Source organism: Phocoena sinus, chromosome 1, assembly GCF_008692025.1.
Source record: "Phocoena sinus isolate mPhoSin1 chromosome 1, mPhoSin1.pri, whole genome shotgun sequence".
Classification (NCBI taxonomy): domain Eukaryota; kingdom Metazoa; phylum Chordata; class Mammalia; order Artiodactyla; family Phocoenidae; genus Phocoena; species Phocoena sinus.
The window spans coordinates 1,043,401-1,063,082 of NC_045763.1; the positions used below are offsets into that span (position 1 = coordinate 1,043,401).

Sequence of the window (19,682 nt, forward strand, 5' to 3'; positions counted from 1 at the left end):
GGTCTCTGACGGCACCTTCCTGTCTCTGCCTGGGGTGGGGAGTAATGGAAAGTACCACCTGAGGGTTCATGTGAGTCAGTTCTCCAGACGAGAATAAACAGGACGTGTGTGTAGAGAGAGTATTCACTGTGAGGGATTCGTTCACGTGGTCACGGAGGCTGCAGGCTGGATGCAGGAAGAGCCACTGCCGAAGTTCAGGTCCGAAGTCCATCTGCTGCAGGACTTCCTCTTGCTGGGGGACGTCAGCCTTGGGGGGGGTCTCTTCAGGCCTTCGCCTGATTGGACGAGGCCCACCCTCATTACGGAAGGCAGTCTGCTTCACTCAGAGGCCATTGGTTTAAACGTTCATCTCATCCAGAAACACCCTCACAGAAACATCCAGAATAACGTTTGACCACAGATCTGGGCACCGTGGCCCAAGGCAGCTGACACATGAAATTACCCACCACATTCCCCTCCTTGCCGAGAGGCACCTCCTGAAACCATGCTCGGCCTCTCGTTAAAGACAACAGCACGGTCACACCTCTGCCCGACATTGCACGGCGGTCCTGCGTGCGCAGGACATGCACTGACCCTTCCCCCAGGAGGGCTGGTCGTCGGGAGGGGCCTGGAGGATGTGGCCCCCTCCTGCCTGCTCACCACTTTACCCCCTGGTTCCCCTCCCTTAACTTGCACGTCTGCAACTTCCGTGGCCTGGGAGCAGTGTCACATCAGTGCCGTGGCTCCCTGAGGCAGCCCTGCTGGTCGGTGTTCTGCCGTGGGTGTGAAGCGCACGTCCACAGGCGCTGCTCCCCTCTGGTCAGGGTGCGAGCCGGTGGGGGAGTGGATGTGGGCCCCTGGGGCGGGATCGCATGCAGCGGCCGGGGCCTTTCTGTGCAGACTCAGAGCTCTGTGTTACTATTAAAATCTGAAACTGGTTTATAACCACGTCGTTGTTGCTGCCTCTGGCCCCTCCCTCTGTGTTTTTACAATCCTGATCGTATATTGTTTACTGCAGCACTTGAGGCGCTTCGAGAGCACGGGACTCACGTGTGTTATAAAACATACAACGGAGTGGGCACGCGTGCCCTTAGCAGCCGACCCGCCCAGCGCTGACCCACCGCTTCTGGTCTTCCACTGACCAGAAGGATTTCGTCTCATACCTGCGCATCCTGAAGCAACACGTTGTCCGTTTTGCTTCTTTTTTAGTTTGGTAACAAGGGCATCATTTCACAGAGCCCGCTTTATGGACGTCAGTACGTCACTTCGTATTGACTCTTTATTTGGTTTGATTTTGGAAGATGCGTCTCTGCCGCTGAGGGTAGCTCATGTCAGGTTACGGCCGACGGGTCCTCCTGAGCAGTCACGCCCGCAGGTCACTTGTCATCTTGCCCGTGGGCCTGGCCGTCCGCAAACACCCTTTGCCGGCTACGAGCCCACGTGTGAGGTCCCTTGCGCCTTGGTCTCGGAGCAGTGCAATTGCCGGGTCCCGGGGAAGCGCGCATCCTCTCGACAATCGGTTTTGGCCCCGGTTTAGCCCCTGTCTCGGAGGACAGGCAACTTCCAACTGCTCTGGTCCTTGACGGTATTTGACGTTGCGGAGACTTGTCTTTCGTTGACGCTTCTGTTGCTTTTTCCTCGCTGGTCTGTGGAAGTGCCTCCCGCATCCCGAATCATTAACCCGTCTCCTGCGTGCGGCTGATCGTTGAGACGGGTTTGTCTGCCTCTCAGGCGGCCTCTGGATGGACATGCGTCCTCCCCTCGCGGTACTCAGGTGTGTTCCTCTCCTCTTTGGGCCGGTGCTTTTGGGTTTTCGGAATTTTTCTCCCCCTTGGATTGTTAAGATTGTCCACATTTCCTTCTAAAATGTGTCGCTTTGCCTCTCGTGGTTAGTCCTTATCTTTTGAGGCCACGGCTTGCGTGTGGAGTGAGGCAGGCGTCCAGTCTGCGTGGGCTGCCCTCACAATACCCTGGATGGGGGCGGAGACCACAGGAGCTCACTCCCCAGGGTCTGGAGGCTGGACGGCTGAGGCCCAGGTGCCAGCGGGGTCGGTGCCTGGCGAGGACACTTGGCTCACTCGCCACCTCCCCGGTGTCCTGCCGCCCTGGAGACCGAGCTCGGGTGTCTCCTCTTCTTGTGAGGATGCTAATCCCGTCGGGGGCCCTACGCTATGACCACTAACCTCCACTGCTTCCTTAGGGGCCCCACCTCCAAATACAGTCACATGGGGGCTGGGGGTAGGGCTTCCACGTGTGATCTGGGAGGGCACGTAGCAGCAGGGGTCCAGGCTTCTCTCTGGACGGCGGGACATCACCCGCCTTCCTTCAGTCCTGCTCCGTGCCCAGGGGTCAGCAGGGCTCCATCCTGTCCCCTCGCTGAGCTTTCCGGCCTGCTGGGGGCTCCCTAGTACCCCTTGACCTCTGCTAGGACATCCTTGAGTCTCTTATTTCGGGTGGCTTGGCTCAAATTTGAAGGGTATCCGGTGGGCTGCATTTTCAGGCTTTCACACGGCACGTGTGTGAGCGCAGGGAAGAGCCGGAGTCTCGTGCCGCCGCGTCCCCGGCTGAGAGCCCAGCTCCCCCTGTGTGTCTGTGTCACCCGGTGCCTTATGCCTCCGTCTGTTGGGACAGCCGGGGGGTGTGTACGCCACACGCGGGGACGTTAGCGGGAACCTACCGGGGGCCAGGCTTCCCCCAAATCAGGCCAGGAGGGCCGCACCCTGTCATCCGGGCAGGGGTCCTGGGGCGTCACCAGGGCCCCCTCGGAGCCCAGGGCAGATGGGCTGGGGGGTGAGGACGCTACCTCTGGCCGGCCCTGTTCTGTCTGGGTGTCGGCTTCTCGGTTTCCCCCTTCGTCTCCCATTTAATGGGAGAGAAGCCGGTTTTGCAGTCACTGTGACCTGGTTTCGGCAGGTTCCAGCCAGAGCCGTAATTTGCTTGTTTTAAAAACATTCTGTTACAGTTTCCACGTCAGTATATTCCTGGCACTTCCCTGACTTCTCATGAAAGTCGCCTTCACTACAGAGCTTTGTAAAAGCACAAAGCTTCCCGTTGTATCCTGAGTATTTTGTTTTCACATACTTTCAAAGTGTTTTGAAGGAGCAAAGTTGGAAACATTTTTGAGGAAGAATAAAACCAACGGTTCTGGTTATACGTTTAGCTCCGCGTTTTTAACAAGCAGCCTCCTTCCTCAGGAGTTTGAATTATCGAATGCAGGCTGTGAAAGCGACGGTTTGGGTAACTTTCAATTCAACATTAGTGTCCGGTTGGTTTGGCTTTACTTCTGTCCCTAGATTTGCTCTTCAAACGGGAGCCCGGGACGGAGGGGGCGGGATGGTGCTGGCTGGACGGACGCCTGTCTCGGGCTGACCGTGGACTCCCCGGCGGCCAGGGTCCCTCTGAGGACGGTTGGGCGTGCACGTCCAGGGGGCCCTCAGCCTGTCGGAGCCTGTCCCTATGTGGAGAGGGGCCTGGTTTTCACGCCCGGAGGGAAAGGGCGTGGAAAGGAAACACGTGGGAGGGCCACACGGGCCCCAATGTCTTCGCAGCCTGACCCTCCGCGGAGGGCAGCCCTCGCGGCACATCCAGGGGCATCGAGGGGAGGTCGACCCCGGGATCGCGTGAGGAGTGGCTGTGGGGATGCAGGCGTGTCAGCTCGGCGGGTGGCCTGTCCCCACCGCACCGCACGTGGCAGAGCTGGGCTCGTGGGCCACTAGGCCGTTCCTTTACCCCTTTCTGCTGTTCTTTCCAGAATCCATCTACCGCCGTGGAGCCAGAAGATGGCGGAAGCTGTACCGCGCCAACGGCCACCTCTTCCAAGCCAAGCGCTTTAACAGGGTGAGTTGCTGTCGAGGCCGCCGAGATGCCCCCACTCCCCCCGCCAGAGGAGGTGCCGGGCTCTGCCCTGCGCACAGGCGAGGCCTGCGAGCCGCTTTCACAGCCACTGCCCCTGGATGACAACGAGCCCTTTACGAGGCTCCCTGAGCCCGGGAAGGTGCCAGCTCGGGTCTTTCCTGATGAACTCGGCCTGTGTGTCCCTGTTTCGGGATCCCTGTCCAGGCGCTGTGGCTCCATGGTCCCGCCTGCCTGCGTGCATTCAGAAGGGATGCAGATTTGTCCCATTACCAGGATGCGTGTGTTACCCCACAGTGTCCCCTGTTGGTCCCAGGGGTGTCCTGCGAAGCCCAGAGCCCGAGACAGCCCTCCAGCCCCCCCGGCCCGCGGGCCCCGCTGTCCGGCCTGCTCCGAAGGCGCTTTAGCCGAGCATCTGGTGTTTCTCCTCGTGCTGCCCTGTGTCCTGTGGAAACCATGGGGTTCGCGAGGCTGTGTAGCCGTCCCGTTGGCAGGTGGGTGGGGAGGCACCTGCAGGTGCCCCCACGGCCGGCGACCACGTGCCCCGGGGCTGCCGGCACGAAGCGCCACAGCCTGGGTGCTTCACCGTCCGTTCTCTCGCCGTCTGGAGCGCAAACCAAGGTGGGGCGGGGCCGCTCGCCCTCCCGCCGCTCTAGGAGGGTCCTTCTTGCCTGTGTAGCTTCTGGGGTTGCTGGCGGTCCTCGGAGCTCCTGGGCTGGGAGCTCAGCCCTCCAGCCTCTGCCACCTGCTCCCCAAGGACACCCGTCACGATTAGGACCCAGTCTGACCTCATTTTAACTTAACTAACTGCACCTACAAAGATACTTTTCCACCTGAGGTTCTGGGTGGACCTGAGTCTGGGGGGACACCACGGAGTCCAGTACAGCAGCCGAGCGCCCGCTGACCTGGGGACCCCCGCACGCGCTGAGCGCTCTGCCCCCCCCCCGTCCCCCCCACGTGGTGCGCCTCCCCCGTGCCCCTCACAGCCCCGTGTGTGCCACCTCCCGCCGGGCACAGCACTCTGCCCTGAAGGTTGTGCCTGCACCTGGCACACGGGAGGTGCAACACGACACAGTGGTTTATCGTTTACTGTAATGGATGATTGGGGAAGAGTCAGCGGGGGAGCCCTGGGTGCCATGTTGTGTGTAAAGAAGGGATGCGGCATGTCTGTCGGGAATGAGAAGGGCCCTGGGAGCCTTGGCAACATTGGGACAGGGTCCTCGGGACGTCGGATGCTGTGGGGAGGTCGGGCATCGCCGAGTGCTGGCAGAGGGCTGGGGTGCGGGAGTGATGGGCCTGGCCGACGGGTGTGGACGTGAGACTTTGCGGTGAGCCACCCAGACAGACCGGGTGAAGCCTGGAGAAATGGGAACGTCCAGCTCCATGACGCGAGGCCCCCATTGCCCACCCTCCTGTGTTTATTTAAGGAGAAATGGGAGCATCCAGCCCCCGTGACGCGAGGCCCTCACTGCCCACCCTCCCGTGTTTACTTAAAAAACGGACGACCAGCCAGCTTGTGGCCGGTGGCTTCTCTTCCTGTGCATCTGGGCACCAGCTTGGTTCTGCCAGAGAGGGTCTCAGGCGGACGGGATGGGCCACCCTTCAGGACATCAGAGAACTGCTTCCCTTCATGACAAATTGACTCACGGGTCCAGGACGAAACCCACCCACCCGGCAAGGCTGCCGGAGGGGCCTGGCCGCTACCTCCCTGCAGGTTCTCCGAGGAAAACCCATTTCTCTGATGGCAGGGTGCAGAGCTTGGCACTCCTCCTGCCGCACCCTCCCCAAACTCTGTGGGCAAAGGCTTCTCCTCAAGGAGGAGGGGAACTTGGCGGCTGGGGGGCGGTACCCACTCCAGCCCCGTCCCCACCCGCTCTCCCTGAGCGCCAAGCGGCTTTTCACAGACACCAGGAGGCCGAGGAGGGAGCTGACCCCAAGACCCCCGACAACTCTTAACCAGCCCCGCCATTCACAGATGGGGAGGCGGGCGTGTCGCCGTTCGTCAGCAGGCACAGTTCCCACCAGGGTCCTTGGGCTCCACGTCTCAGGCCGCACCATCCACCAGTGTTCATTACGGGGCTGCGAGGCCACCCCGCGTGTCTCAGGAGCTCCACGCCTGGCTCTGCGGGCTCAGCCAGATTCCCAGGGACAAGCCCACAAAGGAGGCCGCTGCCCTCTTTTGCTGGTGACCCAGGGATGGAGGCAAGGGCTGTCGGCCTCACTGGTGACCCAGGGACGGAGGCAAGGGCTGTCGGCCTCACTGGCCCGAGCTCCCTGCCTGGAGCTGTCTCTGCACTGGACACAACTGAGCTTCTCGAGCAGAGAGGAAGGCTCCGCTGGGGACTCACGGGGGCGCGGGGGCAGCGTCCAGCCCACAATGGGAGGCCCTGAGGCCCTCAGCCCCAGGGCCGTTGGTCTGAGCAGCTGGAACAGGGCTGAGGCAGCGAGTAGGTATTTCAGGCTTTAGGGGCCGTGCAGTCTCTGTCGTGACAGCCGGGCCCTGACTCTGCCATTACTGTTGCCGTGTGAAAGCAGCCCCAGACGCCAGTGACTGAAACCACGAGCAAGGAGCCACTTCGGCAGCATGTAAGGGGCTTAAAAACATCTGCACCCGTTAATCTATTAAGTCACGTGATTTTTCTGAGAAATGAAGCTTGGGTTTTAAGTTTTATTTATTATTATTATTGGGGTTTTTTGGCCGCAGCTCGCGGGATCTTAGTTCCCCGAGCAGGGATTGAACCTGGGCCGTGGCAGCGAAAGCGCCAAGTCGACCACTGGACCGCCAGGGAATTCCCTAAGTTTTATTATTTAGTGGCACGTTTCTTGAAACGTTGATAATTCAAATCTAGTTTTGAAATAAAGAGCCTTTGGCAACATTGTGGCTGCCTCTCCTGGGGGGATGCCTGCATGTGGCCTCGATGCGACTGACGGGTGCTGGAACCCGGCAAACTCACGCTGCCCTTGATCACCCGTTGTCCTGGCCTGGACCCTGGCGAGGGTGGCTCTGTAGGAAAAGGGATCTCGGTTAATTCGCGAAGATACCAGGTGGCTGTGGGTTTGCCCCTAAATATGATCCAAGCATTGTTAGATGGTGTCCTGGAGAAAGCTAAACACATTTAGCACATTGTATAAAAAGACGTGGATTTTTGTAATGGTTCCATGAATGGTGAGCGGTCCTCAGAGATGACGCCCCTTCCCTGAACCCCGAGTTTACTCACCAGCACTCACCCTCCTCGGGCAGAGGTGCCAAGGCCGGCGTTAAACTGGATTGGCCCGAATTGGAGGTCTGGGGGGGTGGCCCTCTGTCCAGCCCCCTGTCTGGCCCTTGCTGCCGTCCACTGCATCTCAGGCCGTTCCCAGAAGGAGTCCCATAGCCCGTGTTGGCCACCTTGTGGGAGGGATGGTTCCGGCAACGTGGGGGACTTGGGTACATCCTTCTCTTTCCTGTTACCGAAGTTGAAAGCAGGGGGGCGCGTGGGCGCACGCGTGTGGACTTGTCTTCAGCAAAACTTAATTGGGCACCCACTGTGTGCTGGGCACTGTCCCAGGTGCTGACCACATGGCTGTGACTGAGACGTATGCGCTCTGTGTATGGGGAGGGGGCTCCTTCCTGGTGGGAAATCAGTTTCTCGGTGCCCGCTGGCCACCAGCAGCCCGTCCTGCACCTCAGGCCCACACCTCATGAGGGTTCGCTCTGTTTCCTAAATGAGCTCCGTTGCGCGGCTGGTACTGTGTATCCTTTCTGTCTCCAGGAGTAATTTGAGACTCTCTCAGAAGAAAGAAATTTGTTAAAAAAAAAAAAAAAAAAAAAAAAAAAAGGCAAAAGAGGGTAAAACGCGAAAACGAGTTACGGCTGAAAAAAAACTAAATGGGGGGAGCTTCCCTGGTGGCGCAGTGGTGGAGAGTCCGCCTGCCGATGCAGGGACGTGGGTTCGTGCCCGGTCCGGGAGGATCCGTGTGCCGCGGAGCGGCTGGGCCCGTGAGCCATGGCCGCTGAGCCTGCGCATCCGGAGCCTGTGCTCCGCAGCGGGAGAGGCCACAAGAGTGAGAGGCCCGCTTACCGCAAAAAACGGGGAACCTGTCGTCGTGCGGACACCACGGAACTGCGAAGATGACTTTGGACGCCGAGTGGTGGGCGGGTGACCAGACTTCTGCACGCGCTCACCTCCACGCATTTTGTGACATTCCAAAAACTTCTCCAAACAAGCCAAAAATGATCATGAATTTCAGGTGTTTAGAACCAAGAAGAATAAAGATTGACCATTTAAAATCTTTTAAAACGCTGAGAAAAATACCAAGATAATTGCATGGAGCCCCAGAGCAGCTCAGAATCCTGACACGTCCAGACGCCAGGCAGGGTCACTTCTGTGGTCGTCGTGTAGGTGGGTGTTTGGACGAGGGTCAGGCAGCCGGCTCTCCCACCCACTTCTCACCTGGGTCCCTCCACCCACAGGGGGCCCCTCGGCTGTTCTGAGCACGGCCTGGTAGGAGCTACGACTCCCACTCCAGGCCCTGCAAGCAGGGGGGGCGCTGCCCGTGGAGGGGTCCTCCTCACCCCTGCCTGCCGGGGCCTCCCCTTTTCCCTCACAAGGAGCAGAGCCCCAGCGCCCTCCTTGGGGCCCTCGGTCCCCCCAACCTTGGGATGGAGCTGCCGAGCCTGGGCGGGGCCTGGTCCCGGTTGGATGAGGCGACAGGGCCTCCTCCCGCCCCAGGTGCGCGTCGTGACGGTGCAGCATGTCCGCGCGGCGTGGCGGGGCCCCCTGACAGCGGCTGTTCTCGTCCCGTGCAGAGAGCGTACTGTGGCCAGTGCAGTGAAAGGATATGGGGCCTTGCCAGGCAGGGCTACAGGTGCATCAACTGCAAACTGCTGGTCCATAAGCGCTGCCACGTCCTCGTCCCGCTGAGCTGCGACAGGCATATGGTGAGTGCGGGCTGGGCACAGCCTGGGCGGGCGGGTGTCCACACTGCCCCAGGGACCCTCGGCCTCCTTCTGTCCAGGTGGGGCCCTGACATCGTCCCTGCCCCGCACGAGAGAGGAGGGGGCTCCCGTGGGCTGCAGGGTGATGGCCCTCTTCCTGAGCCCCGGGAGCCCCCGGCACTCTTGGGGGCCGCAGGGTCCACCAGCAGGGAGCCTCCTCGATTGTGACGTCAGCCGTGGAACCTGGAGCTGGGGCCTGACTGCAGCCGACGCGTGATGGGGGCTGGGGCGGGAGAGAGGAGTCAGCGTCACTGTGTAAATACACGCGCTTTCTAAAGCACCTGCCGGCAAGGTCGCGGCCCGAGGGGCTGAGCGGTCACCTCGGCCTGTGGACTCACAGGTGACTTCAGGGCTCCTCCTCCCGTGTTCAGTGCGATGATGTAACAGTTGAGTGATACGTGTGTCACAGGGTGTGTTACATAACAGGTGACTTACGAGTCTCCAGAAGCTCCGTCGTGGCGCCCGCGGGTCACTGTGTTGCCGTCTCTCTGCAGGATTCTGTCATGCCTTCCCAGGAGCCTGCAGTGGACGACAAGAGTGACGACGTGGACCTTCCTTCTGAGGAGACGGATGGAAGTAGGGGCTGCTCGCCCCGCCCCCCAGGAACACCCGCCCGCCTCCCCTTCCCCCGGGCACCCTTTTAGATCCTCTCCTGTCACCAGGGGCCAGTACTGGGAGCATGTCCCATGCTCGCTCGGGACTGGGGAGGGCTTCAGGGCCCCCCTCGTCCGGTCAGAAGTGGGCGGGGTGGCCTTCCCTGGGCGCCCACGTCTCGTGTGCTGCTGCCTGGAGAGCCGGGGCGGGGTTGCCCTCTGTGCCGACTTCGGACGTTCCAAGAGGCACGTAGCGCAGCGGCCACCATGGATACCCATCTCTGTGGAAAGGCCTGCAGTGCGCATGGCAGGCTACTGTGTAGTTCTTGAGTTTTAGTGGATTTTTTTTTCTTTCTTTCTCTCTTTTTTTTTTTTGGTTGGGGAGAGACTTTTTTTAATGCTAAGAAGCATTCAGAGAGTGACTCTGAATACCAGTTGGACTGATGGCGCAGCTCTGAGCTTCTGCAGTTCTGTGCGCCGTTACAAGGGTGTGCAAGGGCCCTAGCCCTCGTTTGATAAATGAGTTCCATCCCCTGGGATGACAGGAGGCCACGGAGCATAAAACCCTTAGCACAGCACCTCATGTAAAGGAGACCCTTAACAAGTACCCGTCCACCCAGCCAGCCACCTGCGTACCATAAGAACAAAGACCGGAAGGCTAGACACCAAAACCTTATGATCCGTCACTTCAGAAGAATCACTAGGGCAACTTGTCACAGAGGCAGGTTCCCAGCCCCAGAGGTTCAGAGCCAGCAGGTCTGGGTGGGGCCCAGGAAGCTGCATTTTCTTAAGTCTCTAGTTGAGTCAGAGTGGCTGCCAGGCCTTCGCCCTGAGCACCGACAACGCCTGTAGCGCCGCTTTCTTCTCCTTTCCTCACTAGTCGCTTATGTCCCTTCAGCCCGGAGACATGATGACATTCCTGGCGGCCTGGCCCGGGCCACCGTGTCTCCCGAGGGGCAGGGGCCGTGGGGGTCTCGGGCCGCGTCCCCGACAACGCCTGTAGCGCCGCTTTCTTCTCCTTTCCTCACTAGTCGCTTATGTCCCTTCGGCCCGGAGACATGATGACATCGCAGGTGAGCCTGAGGTGAGTAGGCGGCTCGTCGGTGTTTCCAGCGTCCTGTCTACAGGTGCTTTAGCTCGTTTCCGGGGCGGGCGTGGAAACCCGAGCATGAACGAGGAGGCCTGGGGGAGCACGGCCTTGCGGCATCGGGCATCGCGCACGCTGAGGCTTCCAGGGCAGAGGTCCGTGAGGTCTTCCAGACACTTAGCACAGAGGTGCTCTCTGTACAGCCAAGTGGGCAGAGAGCAAGTGAGCGTGGCAGCACGTGAGCCGTTGCTGAATCTCAGAGGTGAGCATATGGTGCTCATTGTACGCACTCTTTCACCGACACGGAACTGGGCGTGAGGGGTCATTGGCTGAGTCTGTGTGAGCCCAAGCTGCAGGCCTGGTCTGAGCCCGGCTCAGGGGACCCCTCTGACCTCAGGATCCTCTTCTGTCGAGTGTGGATAATGATTGCACCTTTCCGTGAGGGTAAACTGAGAGCATCGTAGAAACGCTTAGCACCATGCCCGGCGCACGGGAAGCTTTCCACGGCCTGACTGCCGGCGTGGCCGTTTCCACATCAGTACAGGTGGCTCAGGCCATCACGGTGGACCACAGGGCCACCCGTGACCTCCACAAAGGAAACCCCGTGTTCTTGTGCTTTGAGAGAAAGCGGGAAGGCTGGCCTCTGGGGGGTGGGCTCACTCTGACCTGGCTGTCACGCCCACTCCAGCACCCAGGTTCTTACATTTTCTGCGGCCGTCCCCCTCCCCCGTGGCGGGAGTCCCCGTCTCTGGGACTCAGTGCCTTGTGTGGCAGGGACGTTGGTGCCCACAGGCAGCTCTCACGGGCCCTCTGGTTTGGGGGGATGGGGTGTCTGGGGTGGGGGAGTCGGCCTGTCGGGCGGCAGTGAAGGAGAGGTGTCGAGGAGCGGGGAGCTGACAGCTCCGGGAACAGGCCCTGCCGCCTCCGCAGCTGGGTCTCACCAGGGGCACATCCGTTACGAAGCCCCAGAGGCTGCTGCCCCGAAGGCTCTTGGGCCCAATCTTGGCACCGTCTTCTGCCGCGGGTGAGGCCTTCCCACGTCCTCTCCACCCAGACAGCACAGCGGGTCCAGGGCCGCCTCCCAAGCTGCACTGCATAAAAGCCTGCCTTTATTTTCTGTGTGTGCTTTCCACACTGCCCAGCAGCTCTGCAGTTCTCAGCAGACCCTGAGTGTCCTACAGTGTAACCCGGCTCTGACACCATCGACCGGGGAACAGATCCCCCAGGGGGGTGCTCAGTCCACGAGACGGACCCCTCCTCCCACTTTAGATGCCAGTTGCAAGTGCTTCTGAGCGACTGGCTACAGATTGGAGGGTCCCACGACCCCCTCCTCAGGTTCAATTAATTTGTGAGAACGGCCTGCGGGTCTCAGAGAAACATTTTACTCACTAGATCACCGGGTTCTTTTAAAGGGTTGTAACTCGGGAGCAGCCATCTGTAGGAGGCTCACAGGGCAAGGTGTGGGGAAGGGGCGAGGGCTTCCATGGTCTCTGAGCGAGGGCCACTCCCAAATCTCCACGTATTCACCAACCCAGAAGCTCTCCAAACCTCTCCTTTTGGGGGTTTTACGGAGGCTTCATTACACAGGTGTAATTAAATCATTGGCCATTGGCGCTGGAGTCAAGCTGTAGCCCCTCTGCCCTCCTGGGAGGTCAGGGGATGGGACTGACCTTCTAATCCCTGAGTTGGTTCCCCTGGCAGCCAGCTGCATCCTTAGGTGACCTAGAGGCTTCCCTGTAGTTGCCTCATTAACATAACAAAACACACCGTGCTGGCTCTCAGCACTTAGGAAATCCCCCCCAGGTTTTAGGAGCTGTGTGCCAGGAATGGGGCCCTAGAACAGAGAGGAACTTGGTGTTACAAATCACAGCATCACAACTGGACTCTGGGTGATAAATGAGGCTCAGGAAGTTGTGGTTCTGAGCAAGGACATTTCCGGCTGGAGCTCAACCTCTGTGCACAGGACCTCAGGGAACAGCAACACCTTGAGAGGCCACACCTTTCCCAAGATCAGTGTCCCCGCCTGGACGTCTAGATCTTTCTCCCTGCTCATTCTGTGTCTGGAGTGAGTCAGGAACACTTAGTTACCCTCCCTCCACCTAAGAATCCTCGCCAGAGATAATTCTCAGGAGGGGAGCTTGTGCCCTTAATCACGTTGCCTTTCTCTTTCATCGTATATTGTTTCTAGCGGTACTTGCTTTGGAAGGTCTTTCCAGACATTAGCAAGTTATGCTTTGCAACCCCCCAGGGAGGGCCAGGTGGCCTTCCGGCCGCTGCACCCATGGCCCCTGGGTGTGTGAGCCTGCGGCCACCTCCTCGGCCTGTCCAGGCGGGGCTGGCCCCGAGCATCCCTCCTTGCTTGCAGAAGGCCTACCGGTGGCTGATGACGGCTCTCGGATTTCCGGCCTCTTCCGCCAGAAGCTCTTGGGGTTTGCTCCTGGGTGGCGCGGGAGTGGCGGCCTTTGGGACAGAGAGTCAGGATTTGTGAGCAGGATGGGGCTCTGGGCTCCGGGGCGCGGATGCCACACGTCTTCCCCCGTCGCGCACGAGTCCCCTTCCCGCTTCCTCCCGTTTTGTCCTCCCTCCCTCAGGACCTCAAGCCGGTCATCGATGGGATGGACGGGATCAAAATATCTCAGGGGCTCGGGCTGCAGGACTTCGACCTGCTCAGGGTCATCGGACGCGGGAGCTATGCCAAGGTCCTGCTGGTACGGCTGAAGAAGAACGATCAGGTCTACGCCATGAAGGTGGTGAAGAAGGAGCTGGTCCACGACGACGAGGTGAGGGCCCACCTACTCGCTCCTTCGGATGGCAGTCAGCGCACGTGACCAAGTTTGCCAGTTGACCGCTTTCAAGCGCACAGTTCAGTGGCGTTTAACGCATTCACGGTGTCGGGCCACCCTCGCCAACACCCCGCTCACCCCCCAAAAGGCCGCCCCGTCCCCGTGAGCAGTCCCCCCCACCGCCCCCTCCCCGGCCCCTACGGCCGCCCACTGTCTCCGTGGATTTGCCTGTTTTGGACGCTCTGTGTAAGTGGAGCCGTGCGTTAGGGGACTTTCTGTGTCCGGCTTCTCTCACGGAGCGTCGTGTTCTCAAGGTCCATCCACGTGGTAGCGGGTGTCTGCGTGACCTTACTTCCTTTTTAGGCCTCGGCCACGTTGTGTTTTACGGATCAGCCCCCTCGGGCTTCTCTGTTCACCCGCTGACGGGCACTGGGCTTGTCTCTGCGTCCGCTGCTTGAGTCGCGCTGCCGTGAACGGCTCCGTGCGGTTATTTGCTTGAGTCCCTATTTCCACTCGTCCTGGGTGTTTACCCAGGAGGCGAACTCCTGGGTCATAGGGTAGTTCTATGTTTACCTTTTTGAGGAACAGCTAAGCTGTTTTCCACGGCACCTGTGCCATTTTACATTCCCAGCAGCAACACGTGAGTTTCCCAATTTCTGTGCGTTCTTGCCGACGCTTTTGCTATTTTCTGTTTTTTGACCATTGCTGTCCTGGTGGGTATGAAGTGGCTTTGATTGGCGTTCCCATAGTGACAACGTGTTGAGCTCCTTTTCATGGGCTTCTTGGCTTGACGTACTTTTGACCTGTTTCTTGGACCCCTGAACGGGGGTGACGTCCCTAAGAAGCAGAGAACTGGCTTCACGGGGAGCAGTCAGTCTGTTCCGGTGCAGCCCCTGCTGACCCGTGAGGCCGCTTGGCGCCCGTGGAGCGGGGGCCACGGGCGGGCTCCCCGGCCCAGGCTCGCAGTTCAGAGGGCAGAGCGGGGCCGCACCGAGTCCCGACCTGTCCTCCCAGCAAGTGCGTCTATGCAGTGCTCACAGCGCCCAGCTGGCCCCTCAGCCCTGGGTGCTGCGCTCACAAGTGAGTTAGGACATCCGTGCCTCACAGCTGAGGCAGAGGCCCCGGGAAGTGCGGGGTCCGGCCAGCGTCTTCACTGCCGGTTGCAGCCCCGCAAGAGGATTCCAAGCCCCTTCCCAGCCTGCGGCTGGCTGGAGGGTTGATGGTGTGTGAGGGCCGGTTTCTAGAACGCTGAGCGGAGAGGCCTCCAGAGAGAGTTACTGCTGTGGTCGCCCTCGGCGTCTTCGCACGTGGCCGGGACTGGAGCTCGGACTCGGAGGTGGTCTCAGGGGAGCGAGACCCTAGGATGTGGCGCGCGGGCCAACGGTGCGTTTGTGAGAGGCGCTGCCGTCCCGTGGCCCCCGTCCCAATCCCAGGAACCTGGGAACAGGACCTTATTTGGGGAGAGGTAATCACAGATCCTGTGGCGGTCATGCTGGATCAGCTGGGGGGCCCTAAATCCAGTGACGAGTGTCCCTGTAGAGAAGGGCAGGGAAAGATTTGAGACAGGAAGGAAGGGAAACACACACAGAGAAGTCACTGTGAAGACAGAGGCGGAGAAGGGCCAGAGTCCCCTGGAGGTGCAGGAAGGACCCTCCGCGGGGCCCGGCCCACACCCTGAGCCCAGAGGCTTCTTCCTCAGAGCAGCGAGAGGATACAGTTTGGAGGATTTGAGTCTCGAGGTCTGTGGCGTTTTGTTAAACTAGCGTGGGGAGTCCGGCAGGCGGGAGGCGGGTGGACCCGGGGGCGTGGGGGAGGAGGCATCACGCACCCAACGGCGTTTCCTTCCTGAGCACCCGGGTGGCCCGGTGCCTGCGAGAACAGACGCAGGGACAGTCAAGGGCTCTGTTTGAGGCCTGCTCTGCACATGAGACGCTGAGTGCAGGCACCAGGCGGCCATTGCACGAGCGAGTGGAGCTGGGGGAGGTGGGGCTGGTCAGACGGAGCCATGCCGGCCAGGGCGTCCCTGGGAGCGAGGGGCAGAGGGGTCAGGACCCAGCCCCAGGACGAGGAACCCAGACGGTCTTTGGCCACCAAAGGGATGCTCACTGAGTCTGCTCGTTTTTCCAGAAACCTTCAGGGGAAGGCAGGCTACCGTGGACACATCCCGTTCCCTCTCGCTTCCCAACCCCTGAGACAAGAGGTCTAACCTGGGGAATTCGGGGAATCTCGTCCGGCTCTGCTTTCTGGGGTTGTCACGGAACCAAAGCCGAGACTCTCAAGCTGAGTTTTCCCCAAGTTCCAGTGTGGATTGGGAGGGAGATAGCCCTGCCCTGGGAGCTGGTGCTTGGGAGGTGGGTGTGGGGTGTTGGAGAAACCTCCATTCTCTGTTTCCTCCTGTCTGAAGCGGAGATGATAATACAGACTTTCCAAGGCTGCCACGGGCAGCACATGGGGCAGTGCGGGAGAGCCTGTAGCCCAGAGGCCAGTGCACAGCTGGTGATGGTGGCTTTGGTGATGGTGGTAGAAACGGTGAGAAATGTGAATGGTGATAGATGACAGGTAACGGTGCTGACGGTGGTGGAGATGGTGAAGGTGAAGGTGACGGATGGTAGTGGGTGACAGTGGTGGGGTGGCGATGGTGGTGGGGAGAATTTCTCAGCGGGCGTTTTCTTTTCCTCTCTGCATGGTCACCCCTCAAGCAGAGCTGACATTCCTCTCCTGCCTCCCCTTCTCCAGGATATGCCCGTGAAGTGTTCACACTCCCTGGCTTCTATTTCAGGACATCGACTGGGTACAGACAGAGAAGCACGTGTTTGAGCAGGCCTCCAGCAACCCTTTCCTGGTCGGCTTACACTCCTGCTTCCAGACAACAAGTCGGTAAGAGAAGGGGGGTGCTTCTGGGATTCTGCTGCTTTCTGACCTGAACCGTGTGGAGGCTGTGTCGTCACGAGGTTTCTGCCGCCGTCTGTAGGGTCCTCCTGTCTGCAAGTATGGGGGCTTTTTGGTTCCTCAAACTAGCTGTGTTGTTCTCATTGGCTGGTGTCATATTAAGTAAATTTCATACAAATGAAGCGAAATTCTTTAATTCTGTTTACAAATTATTTATTGAACGCATCCCACTGATACAAGCATGGGATCAGGTATTGGGATGCCACTGTGAGTGGGAGGCCTGTCCTTGTGCTTATGGATCTCACTGATTAGTGGAATAAATGAATAAATACTAAACAGCCTCACTTAGAAGCTTTGTACATATTTGAATTCTACTTTAAAAAGGTTTGGAAGTAGTGGTCTAGGATAGTCAACGTATACTCAGTTTGGAGTTTTTTTGGCCAGGTGACTTGAACTCACACAGTTTGCTTACTTGAAAAGTTACTGTGTTCTGGGTCGGGGTGCTCAGGACCCACCCCCAGGTTCGGTGACTTAGGAGAACTTGCAGGACACGGCACATCGTCAGACTCGAGGCTAAGGCTTACTGCTGTGAAAGGATGTAAAGGGAAACGACGCACGGGGTAAAGTCGGGAGGAAACCAGGCATGAGCTGCCCGGAGTCCCTCCCTGTGGAGTCCCACAGGACACCCTGAATTCCTCCACAGGGAATCGTGAAACTCGGGTTTTACTGGGGGCGGGTCACGTAGGCACCTCTACCTAACACGTGCCAAAGCCCCACACTCCCAGCCAGCAGCAGGTGCTCAGTGTAGACCGTGTTGTTTGTGCAGTGAGGCACGCTTATCACTTGGGGAAGTTTTATATCAGCGCAGGGAGCCAGTGGTCGAGCGAGGGCCCAGCGTGCAGGCAAGCCTCTCTGCACGACGGTCTCGGTCCTGCTCTGCCCACTCTCTGCTCGGGGCTTCGTTGTGATCAGAGCGGTGACTCACCCCCCCGACACCCCCCCGCACCCACCCCCACCTCTCTCGATCTTCGGTCCCCTGTTCCCACCGGAACTGGCGTCGCCACCTTCCCAGATCTCAGTGATTCTGCCTCCTGAGTGGGTCTCAGACCCTCCCTTTCCCCCTGAGCCCCAGCTGCAGCCTCCTCGGGGTGTCCGGTCCCTGGGGCACCAGGCTGTCAGTTCCCCCACGTTGGAACTGAGCCATGTTTCGAGAACATAGATCTGAAGTATCCATCACCCGCCTCAGAGCCCCCCGACCACTTTCCCAGTTGCTTCTGGGAGACAGTCCAGGCCCCTAGGCGTGTGGACGAGGCCCCTGCGACCAGGCTGCCCCTGGGTCCCTCTGTCCATCTTTGCCGCCCTGCCTGCCGGGCCTCTTCCCCCGCCCGGGGCTCCGGGAGGGCCCAGCAGTAGTGTCCGGTGCGCTTTCCTCACCTCTCTTTGGCTGTGACCAGTCTCTTGGGATTATGGGGCACGCCCGAGGGTGCCCCCCAACCCCACGCTCCCCAAACGTATTGTGGAACGAGTCTTGCTGTGTTTTTCAGTTAACTTCACCGTATGAACTTGTAGGGCGTGGACGTACGAGGGTCAGGTGTTTCAGCCTCACTTCCAGCCCTGTTGTAGGAGCACAGCGCTTTCTGCACTCGCGTCCCGGAAATCCGCCGGCTCACGTGTTCCCAGGTGCGTTAAGGTTAGACTTGGAAACAGAGACCATCCCGCAGGTGTTTCCGTGTGAGCCCCACTGTAGCGCCTTTCCAGACTGACGTGAGAAGGTGCGTTGCGGCCTTCGCGTTCACAGCCGGGAGGCGTCCCGGGGGTCATTAGCCTCCGCGTCTAGTTCCTTTGCCTCCACTTCTATGGAATCCGTCAGTGACGTCTAGAAGCACCTGAGACCTGGTTAGTCAGGATAGGGTGTCTCTCCGGGCTGTTTCCACGTGCCTGCTTTGACGCCGGTTTATGATATACGCCTGTCCCCCACCACCCACGGTGTGGACTCCCTCAGAGCAGGGCCGGGTGGGGTGTTTTTGTGCTCCCAGCAGTTGGTTCATACCTGGCACCTCATAGGCAGTTGTGGTGTTGAAGGATGATTTTTTTAAGGTACAGTCATGTCCTTGGTACAGTTATAAAGTGAGCGTGTGTCAGCGTTTATGTGACTCACTGATTAATGAGGGACTCGTCAGAGGTTACAGCCCGCTCACAGGAGAATTCAAGATCCCGCACACGTCGGGTGACGGGGACCCTGGGACTGGCCGGTGCCTGGTGCCGAGCCGGCCGGGAGGCCGGGAGGGGCCCCACCAGGCAGACTTCCATTGCGAGTCTGTGGATGGCATTGTTGGTGTAGAACGCACCCGGTTGGAAAGTGGCTCAGAGACGGAGGGAGACCCCGGAAGCCGTGCCCTGGGAGGGTGGTGCCAGCAGAGCCTGGTTCCTCCGGAGACCCCGTCCTCATTTCAGTCTTTCAAAGCCTTTTGTGGTTCTCCTGACAGTGGTACCAGCAGAGGCTTGGAGCCGACAGCTGGGCTTCACGTGCCAGCCCCCCCTTACTGTCCGGGCGACCTCGCCCAGGGCACCCTCTCTGGGCCCCGACTCAGCCCTGGGACAGGGAATGGCAGGGATGCCCACCTCAGGGGCTGTGGCTGTGGGTCCGTCAGTGAAACGTTTACAGCCAGGAAGGCCCCGCTCCCGGGGAACCGTGAATAATGTAAGCTTCGGCTGAAAGGGCCTCTCTTCTTCGGGGTGCTGGGCCTTGGAACAAACAGACGGAACCTCGTGTCTGAGCCCGCGAGGACATAGGAGCCAGCAGCTGCCCCGCCCCACGTTGGGCGGCTCTCAGCACCGCGCCCACTGCTGCTGGTGGATGCGGAGCGAGGCCACTGGAGTCGGGAACTGGGAGGTGGGTGGGCAGGGTGGCGGCGGGGACGTGGCTGGGATGGGCGTGCGGGCCACCTCGACTCTTCCCGTGGGCTCCTCGCCGAGCTGCCGCCCCGAGGGCCTGCCGTGGTGCCGGGAGCCGGCAGAGCCCTTGCAGCGCCGCTGAACACAGCGGACACCCGCTCCACTCCGGAGCTGCGCCCGCGGGCCGCCACCAGCAAAACTCTGGTAAATAAGACACAGTTTCTCACGAGCAGTTATCAGAAGGGGGTCTCCGGATGGGAAGAAAATAAGCATTTCTTTTTTCTCCCCAAATCCAGTAGTGCCGTCCGGCTCTGCCCTGTTCCACGTTCACTCATGGACGTGGCGTCCCGAGCCTTACAGTCTTTAATGTCGCCACGTGTATACACAGGGTACAGAGCACCACGTGTGTACAAACGTATGCAGATGGTACAGTGGGGTTTTATTTTTAATTTTTTTATAAATGTATTTATTTATGTGTGTATTTATTTATTTATTTTTGGCCACGTTGGGTCTTTGTTGCTGCGTGCGGGCTTTCTCTAGTTGTGGTGAGCGGGGGCTGCTCTTCGTTGCGGTGCGCGGGCTTCTCATTGCGGTGGCTTCTCTTGTTGCGGAGCACGGGCTCTAGG

The 19,682-nt window shown here is 59.6% G+C and overlaps 1 protein-coding gene across 3 annotated transcripts in view; it reads left to right on the plus strand.

Moving 5' to 3' along the window:
• The window catches only part of PRKCZ (protein kinase C zeta), a 98,962-nt gene that overhangs the window by 63,322 nt on the left and 15,958 nt on the right, over positions 1 to 19,682 (plus strand). For all 3 annotated transcript variants that reach the window (XM_032629658.1, XM_032629668.1, XM_032629676.1), the window contains 6 exons: positions 3,731 to 3,816; positions 8,621 to 8,752; positions 9,304 to 9,385; positions 10,434 to 10,486; positions 13,081 to 13,269; positions 16,052 to 16,149. In XM_032629658.1, the coding sequence (XP_032485549.1) occupies positions 3,731 to 3,816; positions 8,621 to 8,752; positions 9,304 to 9,385; positions 10,434 to 10,486; positions 13,081 to 13,269; positions 16,052 to 16,149 (640 nt within the window). The remainder of the gene's footprint in view (positions 1 to 3,730; positions 3,817 to 8,620; positions 8,753 to 9,303; positions 9,386 to 10,433; positions 10,487 to 13,080; positions 13,270 to 16,051; positions 16,150 to 19,682) is intronic.